This window comes from Filicampus tigris, chromosome 14 (assembly GCF_054856515.1).
Source record: "Filicampus tigris isolate MCC_2025a chromosome 14, RoL_Ftig_1.0, whole genome shotgun sequence".
NCBI classification, from domain to species: domain Eukaryota; kingdom Metazoa; phylum Chordata; class Actinopteri; order Syngnathiformes; family Syngnathidae; genus Filicampus; species Filicampus tigris.
In genome coordinates, this window is record NC_141230.1 from 18,047,920 (window position 1) to 18,071,988 (window position 24,069).

At 39.8% G+C, this 24,069-nt stretch overlaps 1 protein-coding gene across 2 annotated transcripts; it reads right to left on the reverse strand.

Moving 5' to 3' along the window:
• Nucleotides 1-2,170: 2,170 nt before the first annotated feature.
• On the reverse strand, nt 2,171-15,910 carry LOC147136637 (glutamate decarboxylase 1-like). Of its 2 annotated transcripts, XM_086051423.1 has the most exons (17): nt 15,506-15,910; nt 14,907-15,160; nt 13,876-13,938; nt 13,049-13,207; nt 10,600-10,842; nt 10,401-10,491; nt 9,251-9,363; nt 8,998-9,113; nt 8,835-8,914; nt 7,810-7,864; nt 6,759-6,875; nt 6,607-6,671; nt 5,444-5,522; nt 5,187-5,336; nt 4,554-4,661; nt 3,787-3,876; nt 2,171-3,495 (listed from the first exon to the last, which is right to left on the reverse strand). In XM_086051423.1, the coding sequence occupies exons 2-17, from the start codon at nt 14,980-14,982 to the stop codon at nt 3,322-3,324; spliced, it is 1,779 nt and encodes a 592-aa protein (XP_085907549.1). In that variant the 5' UTR covers nt 14,983-15,160; nt 15,506-15,910; the 3' UTR covers nt 2,171-3,321. The 2 variants fall into 2 exon arrangements, with proteins under 2 accessions (XP_085907549.1, XP_085907550.1); XM_086051424.1 differs by lacking the exon at nt 14,907-15,160.
• Between the last annotated feature and the right edge of the window lie 8,159 nt (nt 15,911-24,069).

Here is a 24,069-nt window from a genome sequence, read left to right on the forward strand (position 1 = left end):
AAAAAAAGAAGAAAAAAAGTCTGCATCATATTGTAGTCGAAGACTAGTTCATTGCCTCCTTTTGTGTCCAACATCATTCAAGCAGCAAGTGAGGGACGTACTTCGTACCTGGTGCCAAATTCTCTTTCAACAAGCCAATGAATAAAGTCTGACTCCCCGCAGCAGCTTGCTGACACCTCAGAACTTTGTAATTGTGCTTGAAAAAAAAAACTCCCACAGATTTATCTGCCTTGGAGGAGTTGAAACTTGGGCAAAAAAAAAAAAAGTGCACAACACTTTGTCAAGGCGCAGCCATCCTAACGTCGTTCGAAACTTTACTTCTCCCCTAACCCTGTCCGTCTTGATGCTTTTTAACAAGCGCAACATTTGCTCTCCACCAAACGTTGCCTTAATAATGCTTAAAGGGACGGTGGCCATGTTTTCACTAACAAGTTCATTTTATATGGCCGTTTTTGGATCGATAAAAAAAATACTTTGTTGTAACTTGAAATGACTCAGACCAGGAACAAAATAATATAAATCAACAAACAAACCAGTTTTTCCTCACTTTTCTTTAATGTGAGTTGATTCCAGGCGGGAGAAGCAGATAAAGCGTTCACGCTCTGGCGTTCAGCAGGCAGCAAGGCGAAGAAGCATAATCCAAACTCCAATGTCGTCTTCCTTTTATGTCACTGGCTTAAGCAAACCGATTAATTGAGGATTGTAGATCATTAATTTGATAGATTTGGCTTCCGCTGAAACTATAAAAACTCCTCACATGAAGGCCTTGGCTTAGCAAAACCCGAAAATGATGCATCATGTAAAATGGACTCGATGCTTTAGTGATTATTTTACACATTATTTTTAGACTTTTTTTTTTTTTTTTTTTTTTTTGGTGAGTTTTACTGTGCTGTGTGTAAGGGAAGTACACAAAGCGGTTGGGGACAGCAGGCTCGTAACGATCGTGGCGCTCAAGCATGAAACAAAGCGTTGTCTGGAGGAGGAAGGATGGGAGAGGAGTCACACAGGCAACCAGTCCATATAACGCTCCAGTGTCCAAAAATAAAATGCAGCCAGGCGCAGACACCAAATGGGCTCCTTTGGAAAAAAAAAAAAAGAAGAAGACGGGAACACAGTCTAATGTGTTTGATGACACATCTCTTAAAACCAGGAGTAAGGAAAGGAATTGTGGAGAAATCGGAAAGGGGCCTCTATCCTAAGACAGAAGAGTATAAACATCTCCTCTGCAGATAATCTATCACCCTTAGTGACAATTTTGAACAACTTTGGTCCATGGAAACAAACTAACTTTGCTCGCATTTGTTAAAAGTACATACTTTGATGTCTGAAAATAAGATTGTAGTTTTAAAACACATTCAAATTTTTAGTTCGGGGTCACCTATTTAATTTAGTAGGATTCTATACAAAAACAATGTACAGACAGTACTGTACATTGCAGAAAATTTTGCGTATTTGAGATGGCAACAAAAAAATGATTTGGGTAGCTGCTAGCTAGCTAGCTACTCTATCCATCTATCTATCTGTCTGTCTATCTAGCTATCTAGCTATCTATCTATCTAGCTAGCTAGCTATCTATAGCCAGCTATCTAGCTATCTAGCTATCTATAGCTAGCTATCTAGCTATCTAGCTAGCTATAGCTAGCTATCCGTACTTTTTTCAGTAAAATGTCTAAACCACTGTGTATAGACCACTGGTAATATGATGACTTGAAAAGAACCAAACACACTTTTAACAAATGACAAAGATGTATTGCAAATATGATTTATCGCAACACTGGTCAATTTTGTTTTTTTTTTAATTTACAGATTCAAGTAAACTTTTCTTGAGAATTTTTTTTTGCACTGATTCTGAATCTACCCTTGTTTTTTTTTCTCTCGCACATCAGGTTGTGATTATTAGAATTTCTGAAACGTCATAGCTATAAATGACAAAGAATGTGAACATTTATTTTGTGCAAGCTTTTTTTTAGATCAAATTTAAAAAACAAAAAAGATGAAAATATCTCAAAAACCTTGATGTGTTCAAAAATACATTTTTAAATCAGCATCGGGGATGCGTAAAACCATCCCTGATTAAAATTTGCTGTTGACCAGTGTAATCATCACAACAAACATAACCATCAACAGTAATAACTTCAGGGTGCTGAGATGAAAAACATGCGCCCACGGATGCTCGACAGCTCAAATCTTTATTAGAACTGTGGTTACAACAGTAATACTCTGGAAATGAGAAGTTAAAGTGCCTACATTGACATTTCATCTGATTCCGGAATGTTATTTTCTTCTTATTACAACGGCAAACAATGTGCAAGCTAAATTCTTCATGATAAATACTCCTTAAGCTCTCCACAGAAAAAGAGTGACTTTGGCGAGCATGTTGCCTATTGCGGTTGCCACTCGTAGAAACAATCGTTGTCGTTAGCGTGTTAGCATTGTGCTTTTCTTCCAACAAAAATGACTTTTCACAGCTAACACAACAACACGTATTGCACAGTTAAAGTCTATAGACGTGATTTTATCCACAAGGGCAACAAACACATCCGTTAAATGGAACTCAACCCATCTTTGGTTCACCAATTCACATAAAAGACGGAAGAAATCCCAAAACATCGATCTATAAAACAACAAATGTGACGGCGAGTATCTTACACGTGGAAAAGAATAGCGGATTAAATATTCACAATTCTATCCTCATAGTTCAAATAAAAGCGATACATTTTGTTCTAGAGTGTGATTGACTCACATATAAGATTTTGTCACCGTAAAACACGCACTTTGTAACAATACTATACACAATCTACACAGAAAATATCTAAAAAGACGGCCATAATAAGTACAATACGTTACATTGACTGCATCATACTGTTTAGACTTTAAATGACCACCAAAGGAATGATTGATTTGAGCATGACATAAACAACAAGGTCCATCAACATACAGGTATATATAAGCTGTATTATGCATAACGTACTTATGTCAATGCTATAAGGTTGTGCTCTTTTTTTTTTTTCCACTTTTTTTTTTTTTATGTCCATTCAGTCTTCTAAACTATTCTGCATAGAATACATGACATTATCCGTGGTCGCTCATCAGTAGATAAGAGCAAACGCTCCACACTTTCAGTATGTGACGCAGGCCACAACATTAGGTACACCGTGTGAAAGAGAACCAACACAAAAACGTTTGCCCAAAAATGACAAGTAGATGTTTTGACAGAGCGATTGCATCGGAGCTCATCAGATTGTGCAGGCGTCCCTAATGATGTGTCCTCCAGCGTGTTGGTGTATATGACGTTACATTTCGCAAACCCGCCTGCGACTCTTACAAATCCTGCCCGAGCCTTTCGATTTCCTCCACCAGGAAGTCGATATCGGACCTCGTAGCAGCCGCGTTGGAGATGACCATGCGGAAGAAGTTGACCTTCTCCCCTTGAGGCTGGTAGCCCACCATCGTTGTGCCAGACTCCATCATCATGGCTTTGATCTTTGGGGCCACCTATGGAGGAAAATCGCACGCATTCGAACTCAAATCGGATTTGGGAACCTCCAAAGATTAGCACAAATGGAACCAAAATGTCAAAATGCGGGATGGGGTTGACACAAATACAGTATAGACTCATAATGCCCCTTTGGAACAGTAAATCTGAAGATTATATGACTTGGTCAATCAGTGTTTTCCAGAAAACCTTGGTTTTTGGTTCCAAATTGGAGGACCTTTAGAAGCGTTTGACTTTGTCTGGGAAATGAATGTGGAAGTGAATTTTAAAGCAGATTAATGAGTCGTTACCTTGTGCAACCTCTCTTGTCTCTCTTTACCAGCAGGCATGCCGCGAAGGCTCAGCGGAAGATACCAGAAGCATACGTTGGTGTGCTGCGGCTGATAAGAGAAGGACCATTTGTAATAAAAGCTGAAATGCGCTCGCACTGATGCAACATGAGGTGAAAGAGCTGGAATAGAAAGACCCAATTTTGCTACAGGAGAGGGGTAAAATATTAGGACCACTGCTGTGTATGATGCAGGGCAGTGTTAACAATATTACATATGCACAATTTTAAAAAAACAACAACAAAAACACAACAACAACTTGCATTTTTTGCAGGGCTAAAGCAGTTGGAACAATGTTCAAATAAAAATTATTTATGGCGACAATGTTAGTTAGCACCGGATGCAACGATTCACTCAAGCCCCGATTCGATTCGATTCTCAGTGCCCGATTTTCGATTCGATTCGATTTTTTTTTTTAATTGCTACCATGCTTGTCTCTGTGCGCTAGTGTGGTTCTGCAGCCATCCACAAACGCAATACGCAATGACGTTTGGCGCAAAAGCATAATTTGATCTCCACATTCAAAATGTGCTATGCATCTGGAATGAAAAAACGTTTCAAGACATCATCTTCTAGATGAAGTTAATCAACTCGATTTTTCGATTAATCAATTAATCGGAGCGAATCGATTTTCGATTAATCGTTACATCCCCAATTATTTATATATATATATATATATATATATATATATATATATTTTTTTTTTTTTTTTCAAGGAATGATCTCACCTCAGTGTTAAACACCATCTCGAAGCCTTCTCTGTCTTTGATTTTGTAGTAAAGGTACGATGACAGTTCCAGACACTTATCGATGTGTTGTTCGAATCCCACTGTTCCCTTTGAAGGTAGGAAAAAACAAAAAAAATGATAGATGAGTGTTTATGCATGACAGAGTCCATAAGGAGAGCAAGAAGAACTTGTAATAATCATAATACTATTGCAGTCTCACACACAATTACACATTTTCATTGGCCAGCTCTGAAGAAATGACACTTAGGTAAAGGAGTCTACAGCTTGCGTAAAGTTACTGTAAAGTTACTACTCGCTATATTCGCTATATTCAGACTCACCAACATTTATGAATCTGAGAGCTCCTTCTTGGGTAATGATTAACGCAAAAGGGCCCCCAGTTTGATACACACTTCTGAAATAAGATTTTGATCTCAAAATATTATCAAAATGACATGACTACATGAATGATACCGATTGACTTGAGGTCACTGAACAGGTCATAATTTCCCACAGCGAGAGTCGTTCGTCTCAAAAACAGTCATGATTCCGTTTCTATAAATCGGCATACATTTTCGAAGGATCACTTCTTCAACAGTCTGTAACGCAGAAACCCCAGTAAGTAGTCGGTACCTTTGCCTTCCACATGAGCCAGAATTTGAATATGTCAACATGGCGACCGCACTGAATGGCCTTGTCGCCTGTGTCATATGCCACGTCGTACTGCTTGTCTGGCTGGAAGAGGTAGCCGGCGCACATGGAGTTGCAGCCTTGTAATAAGCCCTGCAAGCATCAAGAGTGACAAACATTATTAAAAAAAAAAAAAAAAAAAAAAAAGTCCCAAAGTCAAGGGTTGTACAAGACAAACAACCGGAAAACAAACTTCTCACCTTTTCTCTGACCAGTATGGCGGAACACTGCAGCGGCACCCCCATCATCTTGTGGGGGTTCCAGGTTACCGAGTTGGCTCTGCACACATCACGCAAGCGTTATGTGTGATAACGTGTGAAATGAGTTCAGCTGCGTTGACCTGCTTTAGCGAGGACCGATCAATAGTCACTAAACCTTACGATGCACACGAGAGGAGAATTTCATGCGCGGCGTTTTATAAAAACCTGTCAGAAGTTGGCGGTTGAGTGCCGCTTGTTCTCATGAGATTTCCGTCGGATTTTCCGACAAAAAGCACTCTGATCGGAAAAAAAACAGCGGTGGGAAGTGGCAAAATGCAAATACTTCACTCATGGATTTGAGTAAATAAGTCCTTGTATAGTTTAAAAAAAAAAAAAATGCATCAAGAATTCAACTTTGCATTTCTTAACCCTGTTATTCACAAAAATAGCGATTTGGGCTTTTTGCGTTTGAACTCCGCACATGCAGGTGAGGTGTATTTTTTTTCAATTGCTATCATTAGCCTTTTAGCCGTTTTTGTTATTTGGTTTTGTCATCTCGGGGGGGGGGCATTTTGTCACTTCTGTCGACTGAAAATGACATCACAACTGCTCAGGGCTCAATCAATCACAGCTGACCTGTTGTCTGAAGCTGAGCCTTGATTGGTCGAGAGAAATGACAAAATGGCCGCCCGCTGAGATGGCTAAAAACGGGTGGATTTTGCTGCTCAACTTAATCATAATTACTTTTTTTCAACTAGTGGGCCTGCTGGGAACATATTCTTGAAAAAAATATGTATAGATTGATTTCCCCTTTAAGCATCAGTGGCTGGTATCGGCAGCCTCAATGACTACCCGATACCTTAAAATAAGGCCCGATACAATACCTGGTATCGTTACTCGCCACCCCTAAAATCATTGACAGAAAAATCACATCTTTACATTGTCAGTCTGTATTTTTTTTTTAATCAATTAAAGGCATTGGATCAGTACTTTTAGCAAAAATACTCACATGGTTGATTTAAACAGCTGTTTTTTTTCCCCCCCCCCGTTTTCGTTGAAATAGTAAATGAAATCCTTTTCATTTTTTTGGGGGGGAGGCGGCAAGACTTCCAGTCGTAAATTTTGTTCAGTGCTATCGCTAGCAATGCATTGCGATACTGTACCTCTCGACTCCACTCAGCTTGTGTCTGTGTTTCCTCGACATGAGCAAACCTCCTCCCCACGCACCCTGCGCACATTTTTTTTTTTTCACCACAAATGAGAACGCACGCTTTGACTATCAATTTCACACTTACATTTAAGGACAATCCCTTACGTCCACATGAAGCCACATGTTGTACTTCTCGCAGATGTCGGCAATTTCATTGATGGGATCGAAGGCCCCGTAGACCGTGGTGCCGGCCGTGGCGTTCACGTACATGGGGACGAAGCCCTGGAAGGGAACAACACGTGGCTAATGATGTTCTTTCCCTGACATCAGAAAGACGCGATGGAGAATTTGGACTAATAATGCACTCCTGCTCTCTGCAGATATGGCTCGAACAAAAATTGCTTGCCCGCACCCCCCCTCCAGTCCCTCACGTCACTTTGCCTTGAAGAATGACTTGCAGCACTTTGCGCCACGGGAGCGGACTCATATGTGAGCGGGCGGAAGCATTATTAATAGAAACCTGGCTTGCCGTGGCGAACTGCAGCCTACTGGAGACGAATGCGTCATTGGACACTCGGAGCAAAATGCGGTCGACAGAGCAATTTTGAATTTGATCAAGCTCGAAAGACGCACTGAAGTGAGGTCAAACCGCAGAATTGCATCCACAAGTATGTTTTGCTTTATTATTATTATTATTTTATTTTTTTATTTTTTTTGGGGTACTACAACCGCAGATGGGTACCAATGATGGCAGGTCAATCTGATAATATCCATTAGAGATGGTATTGACAAATTTGCAAATGATGACTATATATTGAAGATCAAGAATATATGCCTGTACGTATTGTTATGTTATCTGTCGACATGTTTTGCGCCACCATTTTTGTTCAAATATCTGTTACTTAAGCATTTGCTATTCATTCGCCCGTCTATGGTGTTTTACATTGTTTGTTAGCATTAAGCTAAGCGGAGTTGTGGTTGTTTTTGCTGTGTATTTTTTCAAACAAAGTCTGAAATGATATTAAAATGATTTGGAATCTTAGTTTGTCGTATATTTACTGCTTAAACTATTAATATATTCAACTTTTTCACTTGTGTTTTTTTACTATTTGGTCCCTGTTTACTGTAATTCTACTTCCATTATTTCCGATGGGAACATTTGTTTCCACACTATTGTTGTAGTGTCAATCGGAAAAGGGTTTCCATTTATTTCCACCTTTTGCTTGACTTCGATGACTTTGGCTTCCAAATCAGCAGGAATGACTCTTCCTCTGGAAAAGAAAAATTCACTTGTCAGCAAGGTTGTTATAGTTAAAAAAAAAACAACATTTTCATTAATTAAATCAAATAAAAACAAGTGTCTCTCAAACAACAATAATAACAGAATCTACATTTTATGTTCATGAAACTAATGGAAATTGTCACAAAAATGTCATTTGTTTTAGTCTTTGTCGTTTAATTTCATCCATGAGATTTGGGGGATTATTTGTATTAATTTCCATATTAATGTTCGGCCGAAGAAGGAAGGCTGAACAGTCGTTTGGGAATTGTAATTCATTTGACTTTATTTCACAGTTCTTAGTGACCTTTTTTTTATTATCTTGCATTTGACAAATACGCCATAAATTAAAAAAAAAAAACCAAAAAAACTAACACTAAAATTTATAACAACTATAAAGCATTTTCGGAAAAAAATTAAAACAAACAAACCAGCTCTAAAAATGGATTAAAATTATCTGAATAAAAAAAAACAAAAAAAAAACAAGAGACAAAATGAAATAAACTTTCAAGGCCTTTGCTAAAAATTTGAGGACATGGTACAAAAATAACTACACTTGCCAACACTAAAACATATACCGTCTGTGCTGTCATTGTCTTCATGTGTTCATAGCTTTTAATGAATTTTATTGTACGCCTATCGTTAATTATTTGTTAAAACGTTTGAAGGATTTAGTGTCTTGGTATTTATATTTGTATTTTGTAACTATTTCAATGCTTTTTTTTTTTTTTTTTACATCATGGCTAGCTAGCTAGGGGACTCCAGATGAAAAATAGCCTTTTGGCTAATTCTGTCTTTTTTCTAACCATCTTTTTTCATGCGTTATATGTGAAATTTCACTGCCCCCCTTTCAAATAAACCCATCTAATCTATCTATAAACACCAACTAGAATGAAAAATCCCAAACTACTCTAACAGCCATATCTTTGCGATCGCCATACAATGAAAAAAAAAACATCAACCTCTCATCTGTGCCGAGCAGAATCAAGTTGTCCGTCCCGAAGCCCAATGCCGCGCTGGCTTTTTTGATGGAGTAGTGGCTCTGCCAGAAGAAGAAAGTTCGAATCAGCATTTCACGCACATACGCGGCAGCAAAAAGATGTGGCCGGCCAGTGTTGAACGAACATGCTCGGAGGTGAAGAGGACCAGTCGGGGTGCAGCTGCCATGCCTTTGCTCTTCACCTCGGGGAAGAACTTGTAGCGTGCAATCATCACGCCGTACATGTTGGAGATGGCTCCCCCTGCAGGAAAGCAGATGGGCTCTCTCAGCAGCCGCGGCGATACATGGCGGTTACATTGTGGCTGACAGCAGTGTGTCCACTCGAGTGTGACGCCGGAGTATCGGCTCGCTAGCTAGGGGTTGACGCTGCGCTCGTACCTGGAGAAAATATTCCATCCCCCTGCCCCTCGGGCCAGCCGATGAATTCTCGCATCTTTTTCAGTGTCAGCTGCTCCATCAGTACGAAAACGGGCGCGATCTCATAGGTGAACCTGTGACACACACACACACACACACACACACACGCGCGCGCGCGCGCAAAAAAAAACATGTTTTAGTCTGAATTCTGCTGAGGAGACTGACGGCATGTAATAGTGTGCACATGTAAAGGCTGATTGCATTGTAAGGGCGAGGTGCAGTGCGTTCCTAACTCTGCTTTCTGTCTTGGATTTTTGCATTTGTTGGGAGATTTTCAGGAGTGAAAAGAGTCAATAGCAAACTTCTGCAGCTGATCATTACTGCACTTGGACTCGTTTTGCGGCAATGCAGTGCTCAGTTGGAACATTAACACTGTGTTCAAATATAGGAAAAGAAAAAAGGTTTTACTTAAAATGGGATTCAACCCAAACATGTTTTTTGCAAGAATATGTTCTATGCGGGCCCACTAGTTGAAACACGGCATTCTGATTAATATTGTTTTTGTGGAATATGAGTTAAGCAGCAAAATCCACTCGTTTTGAGCCATCTGTGGGGGCGGCCATTTTGTCACTTCTGTTGACTGAAAATGACATCACAACTAACCAGGGCTCAGGGAATGACCAATCACAGCTCAGCTTCTGAAAACAGGTCAGCCGCGATTGGTCGTTAGAAGTGACAAAATGGCCGCCCCCAGAGATGGCTAAAAACGAGTGCGTTAACTCTTATTCCACAAACGCAATATTTATCAGAATGCCTTGTTTCAACTAGTGGGCTCGCAAAGAACATATCCTTGAACAAAATATTTTTGGGTTGACTTCCGCTTTAAATAAGGATTCAAGCAAAATGTACGGACTAGAAAATGCTGGGTGTTTTCCCTAACCCACTTAGTTGGTAAACTACGATTCAATTCAGTCATACATAGTTCTAAATCCCTGCACATTTTCAACAACTCACTGAACTGACCCTGCAGAGTCTTTAAGGAAAACCAATACATTTATTCATTCGCGTTCTATTTTCGAGAGTCCGGAACCGATTAGCGGCATTTCCATTCATTTCAATGGGAGAAGTTCATTTAAAAAAAAAAAAACAATTCGATTGGGAAAACGCTCACATGTTGGTGTTGGCCGTCGAGGTGAGCCACTCTCCTGCCAAGCCGACAATGTCCAACCCAGTGGAGAGCTGGTTGAAAAACCTGGGATGACCTGCACATGAAGCAATCGAAAAGAAAAAAGAAAAAAAAAAAAAAACACCATTCATGTAAATGCTACGCTAACGAACGAGCTCCTCGGTGCCTCTTTGTTCCCCCTCACCTGTCCTCACGCCATACTTGAGAGTGTCCCGACAGTCCACCAGGATCTGCTCCAGGGACTCGGGCTGGTCCGAGAGCTCCAGGTTGAATCCTTCCATGCCTTCCAACAGCTGGTGCGGGTGGTGGAAATCCAGGACCTTGGTGGATCTGTCGAAGGTTTTGCGGATGTAGCTGGTGAGGATTTCCACCACCTCCAGCAAGAACTGCATGGTGGGCTCCTCTCCATTTTTGGCAGGTAACAGCTCTGCAAAAAGAATTCCGCATGTTGAGCTTATTTGTCTGCTTAACAGAAAGTATTTGTCAAGAAAATATGAGGATGGGGGTTGGTCATTTGGTTTTATTCCCGCGGCTTTTTATATTATGGAAACAGCGGCGGATTGACAGACTGACTAAGATTCATGAAAAAATATAGACTTTTACATTTTTGGCGAATTATTTTTGAATTTGTGTATTGTTGTGTTTTTTTACTTTTTTTTTATTGAATATGAAGAATGGCATAATTGTGGTTGTCCAAGCAAGGAAGATCTGAACTTCATATAATTCTGGAGGATTGTGCTAAGTGAGAGAAATATTCGGGCCCACCCTGATTTTTCCGGGCCCACCCATTAGCCACGTTCTGGCTCCGCCCCTGAATAGATATAAAAAGTCCATACACCTCCCTGTTAAATGTTTGTTTTTTGTGATTTAAAAAAAAAAAAAAGAGACCCACCCAGATAAATAATTTTAAAACGTTCTACACCATTAATGTTGACCTTTCCGAGATGGGGAAATAAAAACAACAAGAATGTAGTTGCATAAGTGTGCACACCCTCATAACTGGAACGTGACCGTGTTCAAAATGAAGCAATCGCATTCCAACTCATGTTAAATGAAGGCCAAGAAACACCTTTAAAGTGCTACGGATAAAGCTTTTCCTGAATCCTTATCTTGAGCTCATGTTTTTTTTTCCCATATCACAAAAACAGTGTCATTTGAACAGGGATGTGTAGACCTTTTTATACCCGCCGTGCATTCAACAGATACTTCAAAGGATGCACTTACACATTATATTGACATTCAAGTCAAAACAAATTACATTTACTTCGACAATTAGAAGTGAATTTTGTTGTATCATTACCACGCACATGGCCGCATATGGCATCACTTTGAACAAGTGCAATGGGTGATAAAACCCCCCCCCAAAAAACAGTTTGTTAAGATGAAATGCAAATGCATTTACTTAAAAGTTAAAGACGACTGAAGTATAATTTGGTAGTGATTCTTTCACAAACCGCTAGAGGGAGCCTGCCTACCACTGGTGGTACCTGCAACTATACTCAAACGACAGTGAGTCAGTCCATAGCTTGTTGGTTTTGTTCGAAGAAACGTGCATTATATTGAAATGCACAACAGTTTCCATTTTGATTTGAGAAATAAAATTGGTCTGTTTGCTATTGTTAGCACAACATTGGGTACACTTGCATAATCTAAGAGCCGACACAACTTTCCCCCAAAATCTGTCTTTGCAAAGATATTGTATTTTGTTATGTCATTTTGCGTCATTCATTTCAGTGGTATAAAGCTGCATTGCATCCAATGGGAACTGTTGATAAAATTTTGCCATCTCACGACGCAGTAAAGTTTGACACCACTGCAAACATCGGATAAATACATTGGTCAATGAATATCTTCTTAGTGTCAATCAAACGTACTTTATCTACTTGCACATGAGGTCTATATTTCATTGCATGAGCTCATGCGTGATAATGTGGCCTGCAAGTGTATTTTAGGAAGGCCAGTGTTGGGAAAGTTGGATACTTAATGGAGAAAGTGCTTTTGCTTATATGAAAACAATCATCAACATTTTGCCCATTTTTTGACATGTTACAGACCAAAGCAGAAACAGAATCATAATTCCTTTGTCCACTTTCTGCACCGCAAATTTGAAATGACATTTTTTCATCATTGATGAATCACCAAAATAATTGACGGATGAATCGATTATTAAAATAATCGTTAGTTGCAGCCCTATATGGGTTCTATTTTGTGTGCATTTTTTTTTTTCTGTCATGTTATCAAATGGGTAGTGTATAAAATTGACAACAAAAACATCGTTTTTCACTCCGAAAACAATTGGGTTAAAAATAACACAATTTGGGGTCAAAAATGGCCCGATCCACAACTTGGGTCAATTTGACCCAACTTTCTTGGTTGTTTTTGCAGAAAACAATAAAAAAAAGGGCTGTTTTGTACAAAACAAGCAAGAAAGTGGATCAAATTGACCCAATTTGTGTATCGGTCCATTTTTGACGCAAAATCGTGTTATTTTAACCCAACTGTTTTATTTGTGTTATTTCAGGACATTTCAAATTTCTTCTATTTTTACCAGTCTTGTTTTTTGACAGCACGCTTTTCCCAGCTCTGGGGCAATCATTTATTACACATGTAATAAAAACTGCAGGTGTGCCTACCTCTGGCGAACAGGTTGGAGAAGTCCGTCTCCGTGCGCGTGAAGCGCGCGCCCCCGCCGCTGTTGTCGCACGTGAGCATGAGGCTCTTGGCCGCGCGCTCCATGAACGAGCCCGCGAACCTGCTCCTGTCCTCCACGTTGTTATTCTTCTGCAGGAAACCTAGCACAGTCCGCAGCATGGTTACGTGACGGTGATTACTCCCAACTTTTTGTCTCCTCCTCTCGGGGCCCAAAGAGGAGGCCCCCTGTTAGCGGGGAGGTGGTAGGCGGTGCGTACGCGATGACGTCACCAGCAAGAGAAGGCTGCTGTAAATTCCTACAAAATCGTTCCATTTGAGCGAGAACGCAGCAGATCCCAGATCGGCCGCGAAAAAGATGTGAATAAATCAGCAAATTACAATCTCAATACGCGCGCAGTTCCTTTGGAGATGTGTTGATTGCAAATCTATTGATGGGCTTCTTTTTTTTTTTTCTTCTTCTTCTTTTTTTTTTTTTTTTTTCCCCCATTGCAGTCTTTTATGATGCAGATGAAGACTGCCGGCTAATTAAATGGTCCTGATGAAAGCAACGGAACGTGTCGGTCAAAAAGTGTGCAGCCCACCGGTGCGTGACAGTCACTATTATGGGATGTGTCAGCTCGCATCACCGGGCTGAAATAGACTCTCGGGGAGTACATTGTAAAATCCACCGATAATTCCCTTCTTTTGTTTCATCAGCTTCCAGTCAAGAGCGATTTAGAACTTAATCATTCAATGGGTGCGGATTTTGATAGATTTGGCATTTAATATATAGCCCCAAAAAAGTATATAACATTTTTTGCAGGCTTACCATATATCTTCATTCCCAGTTTTCTTGTACATCCATGAGCAACTCCACACCACGCGTCATAGCCTAAATACATAGGAAATAAAAGTCCTTCAAAATAAGCCGAGTAAATACACAGCAAATACGCAACAATTGCGATAACGAGTAAGGATAAACAGCCACGATTTCAGCATTTCCATCATGGTTCCCCAAGGGCCCTCAACACTTAACCTCTCCATGACCCAATTTAACTTGAAATTAATTAGCCCTCAGCTTGAAAAACGGGATTGAGTAAAAAAAAAAAAAAAGATGCAAGACAACAACGGTGCCTTATCGTGGGCTCACAGCCACCAGCGAGGAGGGGAGGGTGGCACCTTGGATAGTTAGAAGGGGGATCAGGCAATCAAATGTCACCCCCCCCCCCCCCCCAAAAAAAAGAAAAAAGCAATTTACTGGTAGGGGTGGCTGGGTGTGAACAACAGCAAATCCACATTTTAACCCTCTGCTTTGGATCATTAGACAAATTATTGGCCTGTGCTCAGCTGTTTGGACACAGTGTCACCATTTTAAAAAAAAATCGCAATTCTATTATACATTTAGAATACACATCCGTTGCATACATTTATTTTTAAAAAATGTATATATGTAAGTATCAAAACCATACACAGTTCGTTTTTAATGGCAGGAAAACGCCACTATTCACTCGTCTTGATTTGTTCTTGGAAATATTACCTCGGGCTGCAAATGCTCATGTCTTCCATTAAGGCCAATTTAATATGGCTCAATTAATTGCCACTTTAGGGTCTCTTTACATGCGTGCATCCACGTGGCCGCTTATACAACAGACACAGACAGAATGAACACATTAACAATAATAATAATAATAATAATAATAATAATAATAATGTCCAGGGGGTCCGTAATGCAGCAAAGAAAGAGCTCCTTTCCCCCGTCCCTCTCCACTTTCCTCCCCCCTTGAATGGAAATGATTAATGACCCACGAAATAGGCCTAAATAACACGCGTGAAATCGCATTTTATCTGCCGTGCACCTACTGGAGCCCGGTGGCCGTAAATTTGTCGCGTTGGGATCCGGATCGCCATCAGAGGAGGAGGACGGTGCAGACGCCATCAATCCAGTGCAGACTCCGAGCCAAAGTCCTCAGCTTCTCCGCCCCCCACCGCCACCCCCGCCCCCCACTCCCAAAACCCCAAAAAGAAAAAAACAAAAAAATATCCTCGTCTTGTTCCTCGCTTGAAAAAAAAAAAAAAATCGTGGGGCTGCTATCCAAGAAGAGAGGAACGACTCACTGGTCGGGAGAGAAGAAAATTCCATGTGTTGCTTTAACAAAACAATTCCAAATGATTTTACAAATACCGTTCATTCAAGTTGCATTGTGTGCATGCAACAAACGCACGAATACAATCGTTTTATAATGTTTGAAGAAAACGCAATTGGGCCGATATTTTATTACAGAAAAAAGTCAACATGCATCCTTTATTTAAAAAAAACAAACGTATCAGTTGTCTTTGTATCGCAAACTGTGCACAAATCGTATTTAATCCGATTTTACAAAGGGGTTCGATGCCACCACCTGTTACAGCACGTCCACAAATAAGAATTTCCTTGAGTTTGAGTCTTTCACTTCACTCACCGTGGACGTGGCGACGAGGTGCAGTCCAAACTCGACTTGAGCTGCTCCACTGCTCCACTCGTGCGATGCCACGCAAGGTGACCTTGTCCGGACCGGCGATGACATTTAAGCCCACGAATGAGGAGTCATTCGTTTGTCTCCCTTGCTTCCTCGCTCGGCGCGCGCGTCTCTCTTTCTGAGCTCAGTCAGACTTTTTCTTTTTTTTTTTTTTGGGTGGGGGACGTGATGCTCTCCTCCGAGTCCTCGTCACGGACCTCAAGTTTGATGCTGGTGGAGCAACAAATGATGTGCAAGGGGGACGAGAGGAAGGTGAGTGTGGAGGAGAATTAAGAAAAAGAAAAAAAAAAAGAAAAGAAAAGAAAATGATACAGCCACAATCAATCCTTCAATCGTTTACCATTACGTGCCCCTCCCACCTCCTCCTATACTGTCAACAGCCATTAATCTTCCAGGAACTATAACATCAGATGACGTCATCGTCGCCTATCTCACTTTTTGGACGTGCTTCTCACGTAAAGAGTCTCATTTCAGAGTCATTGGCGAGTGTTACTATTATAACCTCCGCTAGGTGGCAGTAAGCAACCAAAAATCATCGAGCGCGCCACCAACCTTCATTCAAGTCAGTCTGCACCTTGTTGCTTGATTGTCGCTACACGTCACTGGAAAATTTTGTTGCGCAACGACGCAGCACATGTAGTAAATAAATAACTTTCGGACCAAGTAAGTACAATCGGATAACTTTATAATCATCTGTTACGACGCACAGATGTGCTACGGCCCGCTCATCGCTGCACTAAAGTGTTGCTAATTATAAATGGAACCCTGAATCTGGAACGCTGTCATACATGCGTAAGACACGCTGAAAAATGTTGAGAGCACTCCAGTGACACATGTACAGTAAAAGGACTTTCGGGGCTTGGGTTGTGTTTTCAGCACTGGACAGCTCCACACCCACGAGGTGAAACATAGGCAATAATTCTCTTTTAGGGCCCTTGACGTTCATATTTTCTCTGGGAACACACATGTACCAGGATTTGTAGACTGCACACGTGCTTAGTCCTAAATTTTCATTTTACACTGTCAGAAAAAAAAAAAAAAAAAAAAAGAGTAACGGCAAGGTTCATTTTTGTTCTCCAAGGTGCAGCGTTTTGCAAATGGACCCGACAGGAATTGAGCTCACTGGTGCAATTAAGTACTGTTTATGATTAGAAAAGGTACACAAATAGTCCATACTGGCAAACGGACTATGTCTGTACTTTTTTGTTTGCATGTCAGGTGTGTGTTGAAGTTTTTCCATCATAAGATTATTAATCATTGTCTAAGTGTGTTTACGTTACCTGTAGTTCATTCACTGTGTGTCCTGATTAGCGCTCGTATTAAATTGAAGTTGTACTTGTATCTCAGGGCCTATAAACAATTTGCAGTCTTGAACGAACCTAAAACACGCATGTTTTAAGGAATGTGGGAGGAAGACGGAGTACCCCAGAGAACACGTTAGCTCCACCCATAGGAGGGCCCGAGATTCGAATTGGGGACCTCTGGACTGTAACAGTGCAGCCTCAGACCGTCGCATACATCCAAATTTATGGCAAGAGTCTGCTTAAGGGCCTTGACTGTGCTTCGGTGCACTAACCAAGGTCCGTAAAGGCATGCTTGGAGACGTTTTGAAATGGAAGAACGCAAGTGCAATGAATGAGAGCAGGGATTGGGTGATAGCCAAGCCCTCTCCCACTTTCAACATTAGTGACCTCTGACAAAAATCCCCACAAACATGCTGCCAAAAGTCTTCCCACACTCCCCCCCCCCCCCCAAAAAAAAAAATCCTTCTCGTGAGGCTGTTTCTTTTTCTTGCTGTCTTTCTCCTCACAAACAATGTTACTAGTGAGCCACAACTGTGCACTATAGTTCTGCGGGCTACTAGTAGAACCGCTGTTAACTAGTAGATTTTTTATAATCTCACTTGAGTGCCAAAAGTACACAAGTGTCAACTAGTGCATAGTTTTGCTAAATTTGTCCTACTATGGACAAAGAGCAGACTGGTGCACTATCAAGGACATCAAGTAAATGCTTAAATGGTTTGTCATAAATCTGTTGGGGCATTTATTCAGAGCACACTAGTTTTCATTCAATATTGTTGTTGGCGTGAACGCGTAAAAGGCAGCAGGTCAAAGTGGTTAGTAAGTTAACGACTGAAAATTGAAGTAGATAAAAATCTTTCATATTAATTCCTGGTTCTTTTGTCTTTATTTTAGCTTAATGCTAACCTATAAGAACAAAAATGCTATGTAAAATAAATGTGATATTGTTTATTGTAATACATATTAATTTATTGCTTGTGTTTGTAAAAAAAAAAAAAATACATGGAAAGAGGATCTTAAAGTAAAAATCATCATATATTAAATCGCAATCGCAATAATGAGGCGGAGGACAATCGTAATTATGTACCGGCATTTTTTTTTTTTTCAAAATCGTTCAGCCCTAATTAAAGTATAGGAAACAGTTTGCCGAGAAGGAAAACAAAGCCCTCATCACTTCTATTCATTGTCTGTTTGAGTTAATTAACCCTTCATCATCAAAGCCGGGTTCCATCTGACCTTTTTCTGTTGTTGTTGTTGTTGTTGTTTTTGTCCAATCGTGCACATCACGCCACCTATTTGCTTCTTCACCAGCCATCCCTTGAGGTCCAGTCAGGAGACTTTTGTTAAAAGGCTGCCGGTGGAAACAATCAATCACTTGTCTGTCTGCTGCAAAGAAAGAGGAAGGAACAAAAAAGAAGTTGAGTCCATGTCAGGAGCTGCACAAGAACGTCCACAAGATGGGGCACAATCCAAATGAAGCGAGAGAGTGAACTCGGCAGACAACAGCCTCTTTCCTGTCATATGCATCTCACATAATCATGTCAGCAAGCACTAGTAACACGTAGTTGTCTACTTGTAAACAGGCGTTTGCTCTTTCCCGCCTCTTTGGATCTGGAATGCAATATACAATTCATATTAAAAGCAGATTTAGTTAGCAGCACATGCCCAGTCATTAAATTGCATCTATTAAAATTCACGGGCCAACCCACTCGCTGGGTATCCCGATTCTGAACCTGTAAAGGACTATGGGTTTACGTATTTGTCAAATATTCAGTAATATCGGACCTTTGTTTTTGACTTCCTGTTAGGCGGAAGTTTTACTCTGAAGGAACACGGAAAAGGTTGACGGCTGATTAGACACTGAATTGACGAATTGTCGAAACGATTCTGAAGAAGTAAAACAGACTTTTCAGCAACGACAAAATTAACAGTTCAAAGATACTTAGCCCGATTGAAAGTGGCAACAAGGTGAACATTTGTGTTTATCTGTTTATAGATTTATGTTTGTGATTATTAGAATACGCGTTTAATTAACCGCACATTACACGTATGGAGATACGTGTGACTCCTGCCCTCATGTTTTTATTTTCTAGCTCTTAAGGTGTAAGAGGTTTATGTAAGAATGTATTAGCTAAGCACATTGTGGTCACATTCATCTGTATTAAAGCTGTTTGAGGAAGTTGAAGGTTTGAATTTAAAATTTGTAGAATGCCAACTGTCGTAGCGCCACAAACATAAAGCTGACAAGTGCCGATCACCATTTAAACATATTTATGTATTCAATAAAGAGATGTCAATCAGTTGTGAGGAAAATGGCACGTTTTAATTAGACTTTAATCATTGTGTGCTGATGTATGAAACATGGCGCCCAGCGTGAGACCGACTCCACTGACCCCCTTTTTACACCAACCTTCATTCCCCACTCGCCGTTTTTAATCAGAGTGGGCATGAAATTCACTCTTGTATGCGTGGATATGACACGTCCAAGTTTGAATCCAATTTGACCATTTTTCACGGTTTAAATACCCAGTGCCGACCTTCCCCCCTTTTAAAAGCCAATTAAAAACTACAGAAATCAAATCCTTTAATTTTCTCCTAAAAATGTAAATGACACAAAACATCCGATTACAGTTAAAGGAATTATTTAACAAACCTTATGCAGTATGTCTAGATCGAGCATTAAAGCCAATGCGGCGTCTCTGTTAGCAGAAGTAAGAGAGTCCGTTCTACTTCTGTGAGGTCATCTTGATTATACTCGGCAGTGCAAAGTATACAGTTGCTGTATAAAAAAAAAAAATCAGTATTAGTCATTTCAATTCTGAATCGGATGTGACAGATATACTTCAAAACTGCGAATACTTTTTAAAACTAGGTCATTACTTTTGATTTTAAGTACAGTATTACACAGTACTATTTTTTTCCTGTTAAAAACATTAGAAAAATGTTCGTTTTTTTTTTTTTTTTTCAGAGGCCGGAATGGAACTGAAGATTATGAGTTACGGCTTCCTGCTGTCCTCTCGGAGATTGAAAGGCACCCAAGTGTTTTTCTCTCGAGCAGGCCGGGCAATTCCTTTTTTTTCTCTGCTGTTCTGCTGCTCTGGCCGTGTGGCCCGTGTGGCCCGCGTTCTCTGGTCAGAGGTGTTAAACCTCCACGCCGGCCTCCAGCAGTCGAGTCCGCTTGCGCCGCGAGCGTATTCTGACCCTACGGCCATTTCACATGGTTCAACATAATCAACCTGCACAGCGGAAGTGCTGAAAGGAATCACACCGTTGCCTTTCTATTACAATGATTACATCCCTCATGAGGATATTTAATTTACACTCTGCCATACATTTTTTGTTACACGTCAGAGTGAAAAGGCGGATGGAAATTGATGGAAAGCTTTGGGGGTGGTGGGGGTGTTCAGTGTCTTGCTCAAGGGCAGGGATGTCACCAGGGCTTATCGGGGCCTCACGGAAGAAAAATCCCACTTGGAGCATTCCACACCATCGCCACCATTCAAAAAAATATTCTTATGGGATTCTGTCGGTACTTTTTTTTTTTAAATGACAATTTCTCAGGGGATCGGGACCAAGTTGACGCCCCTGTTTTATAATTGCGTAAAGACGTCACAAAATGGCGGCACAGCACAGCGTTTGTCTAATTTGAAGCTCCTCAACTCACTTCAACGTAGTTCCTTGGCACCATTACGCCACAAAATGCTGACAAAGCACTGCTTTTGTCTAAAGGAAGCCCCTCAGCTCACTTCAACGTAGTTCCTTGGCATCAAGATGCGACAAAGCACTACCTTTGTCTTCATGAAACCCCTCAACTCGCTTCAATATAGTTCCTTGGCAACAAGACGACACCAAATCAATACACAATTGCTTTGGCCCGAGGACAAACAGCAACTAGGTGAGTTTTTCATTTTTTTTTTCCCCAGTGAATAATGGAGGATAGGTTCCCAAAAAAAGGTGAAGAGGTGAATTTGCGAATGCCAAACTGCATCACCCATATGGCACCCCGAGTGTCCATGTTTGCTTTTCTAACTAGGCGGGGAAGTAGTTACATGCATATTATACGCGCTTTAATATGTGTAAGTAGTGATATGCACAAATTCCTGGTCACGATAAACATTCATTATGTTAGGGCAATATGATAAAGCTCATATTTCAGAGTTGATTCAGTATATATACAATTGCAACTTACACGGTTTTAAAACACGAGGCCACGGTCAGCCTAGTCCTTGAAGGTAAAACGGTGAACGTCCTTGACGTCCACTTCCTGGAGGAACATCACATGGCTTTCATCTGTGGAGGGTCTTTTTAGAGCATCAAAAAAGTCGCATGGAAACACTTCAACAAACAAACGCCAAATAAAATTCAGCTGCTCTGGTAGGCTTTCCTTGACTTTTTTTTTTTTTTTTTTTTACTTCATAGCAGAAGCCTAAAGGTTTCGTGCTAGCATTGACTGCTTTTTGAAATTATTCATTATGCCTCCCTCCTTGTCTTAAGTCCCAGTTCCAAATCCCCAAACAAAATCTCTCAGCAAAATGTGTTACGGTCTCTTCTAATGGAACCAAGGGTTGAACTTTTTGCCGCAATTCTAAAACGTTTGGCAACAAAAACAACATTGGTTATCACCAAAAGGACATGATGTCGACAGTGAAGCATGGACGCATCATGGGTGTGTAGACTTTTTATATCCACTGTGTAAAACTATAAAGGACATAAATAACTTAAGTGATTTCTGAACTGACCATAAACACAAAATGTGAGCGCAAAATGATGAAGGGTCACCTTGATTGGACCACAGAATAGGCACGACAAGAATGGAATTAATCTGCTTTGATTTTATGCAAATGGAGTTTGTGATGATTTTGATTTAAAAAAAAGAAGAAAAAAAAAAAACGATGCTCCTCAGAACTTATGAGAGAAATCTCCAGTCTTAAGATCTTTCGTTAAGTTGGGCAAAATCCACTTAAAGCCGCGCCATAGGAGGAGTCAGGAATTATGGCCCCCCCGCAGTGACGGAGAATGCCGCTTTTATTGGACAATGACGTGAAATCAGAGGCAAACAAAGCCTTTCTTAGCAGGGCGAGTCTGCCGCCATTCAACATATCCATATCCATAGGCCGCGCTGCATAATAGGATCAGAATATTTGGATCAAAAAAAACGTTACAGTTGGGAGGTTTTCCCTTTGTGGAGCCCGTCCGCCACCCGAGCCCCTCTTTTTTTTTTAGGCACCACTGTACTTGTCTGATAATATGCAAGTAGGGTGTTCATTTTTGTTATTTTCGACAAATATATCTACGATGCTAGCTCGCAAATCTTCTATACTCGCTACTGTACACATTGCACATAACTAAATGCAGTGTGATGAAGTTAAAAAATGGATTGAGCCCGGAGGTAATTTTCTAAAAATTATATTATTATATTATTTATTATTAATTATTTACTGGTGTTTTTTTGTCTAATAGTCTCCAATACAAATAACACTTCATAAAAATAATAATAATAATAATAATAATTAAAAAAAAAAGATTTGGATTTATTTTACTGTTGTTAAAGTAGCAGGTTTTAGAAAATAAAATAGGATGTGGCGATATTGTTTGTTGTATATGTCAACATCTGGCTGCTTTGTGTGTGTCAATACGGTGGACACTTCATTAGGTACGCAGTCTCTAGGAAGGTTAGTATAGTTGTTGGAAACTAACAAAATGACTCAAAGTAAAATTGAGAACACATTCATTAATCATAAAAAATAATTATATTAATTATACAAATATTATATTTATATAAAATTACAAATTTATAAAAATAAGAATATATTTTAAATGATAATTTTCGCGAAAATGTCCTTTTGCTTTCTTCTTTGACAAATAATTTATTTTGTCATTACTGTTTGGCCATCACAAAAGAATTGTAGTTTACGTTACTTTATTACACAATACTAATAAGCACCTCCTTTTTTTTTTTCTTTTTCTTTTTTTTTTTTTAATCTCGCACGCTACAAATACTAAATAATTGAAAAAAAAAAAAAAACTAAAACAAATACTAATTAAAGCGAAACTAAAATGAATCATTATTGAAAATATAAAAAACAATTTAAAACTAACAAACGTGCTCTAAAAATTAATTTATACTAACTGAATTTAAAACACAAAAGTCAAAAAAAAAAAATTACAATAACTCTAATGAAAAATTCAAAACTATTGCAACCTGGGTCTGTATGACATCCAATAAAAAAAAAAAGCATACAAGAACACCTGCCATGAAAACGATAATAATGCTCGGAGAGGTTTTTAGTTTCATTATGTTGTGTTTCTAATACCACACCAAAAAAAAAAAAAAAAGAACTGAAATGACATGGTTGCACAAGTGTGCACACCCTGAGGGTGTAAATGGCATTCAGCCTTCAGCAAACACCTGCCACCATTACAAGTGCCCCTGATTCACCCCCAATAGATTTGAGATGTTCTAGTAGGCTTTTCCTGACTTTTCTTGCTTTCGAGCTGACGCCGGAAGGTTTTGTGCTAACACTGACTCTTATTTTGCACTGTGCTTAATTCCCTCTACCTTGACTAAGGCGCCAGTTCCAGCTGAAGAGAAACAGCCTCAAAACATGATGCGTTGGTGATAAGCAGTATTGTGTTTGTAACAAACATATAGCCACGAGGTTCAACTTTGGTTTCACTGGACACATTTTCCTAAATTGGGGAGATTTTATGATTCAAAGATCTCTTTTTTTTTTTTTTTTTTTTAAATATCACGAAAACTTGGCATTTGAAATTGGGTGTGTAGACTTTTTTTTTTTTTTTTTAATCCACATAGTGACATTGCATCAGCTACTCATATTGGACAACATCCTGGGACTTGAAGCATTTGAAACAAAAGCGAGTGATAGCAAAATCATTCTCGAAATAAAAGTTCGCTCATATCTCCTTTTTGGGGTTTGAAGTTTTGTTTGACATTCCTGCTGGAGGCTCCAGTCAGTGATATCTTGAACTCAAGGCTATTTCTGCCATCTTCCTTCCAGTGCAGGGACGAGAAGAAACTTGGGTTTTCTCTGCGAGCCAACTTTTCTTTCTTCTCAAGATGCCACACACTTGAGCACAAGAAGACAATGTAAGAAAATATGAATTAAACGCATTATAACTATTGCCAGTGGGCAAAAGGTTTGAATGTGCCCATTGTAGAGGTGCTCCTTTTTTTATTTTGGCAAA

Excerpts from the sequence above, each read along its gene's own strand:
- LOC147136637 (XM_086051423.1), bottom strand. The coding sequence starts at position 14,982 with ATGGCGTCTGCACCGTCCTCCTCCTCTGATGGCGATCCGGATCCCAAC. Across the intron at positions 9,364-10,400 it reads TCGACGGCCAACACCAACAT|GTTCACCTATGAGATCGCGC; the intron begins GTGAGCGTTTTC and ends TGTGTGTCACAG. Across the intron at positions 8,915-8,997 it reads TCCTCTTCACCTCCGAGCAT|AGCCACTACTCCATCAAAAA; the intron begins GTTCGTTCAACA and ends TTCTTCTGGCAG.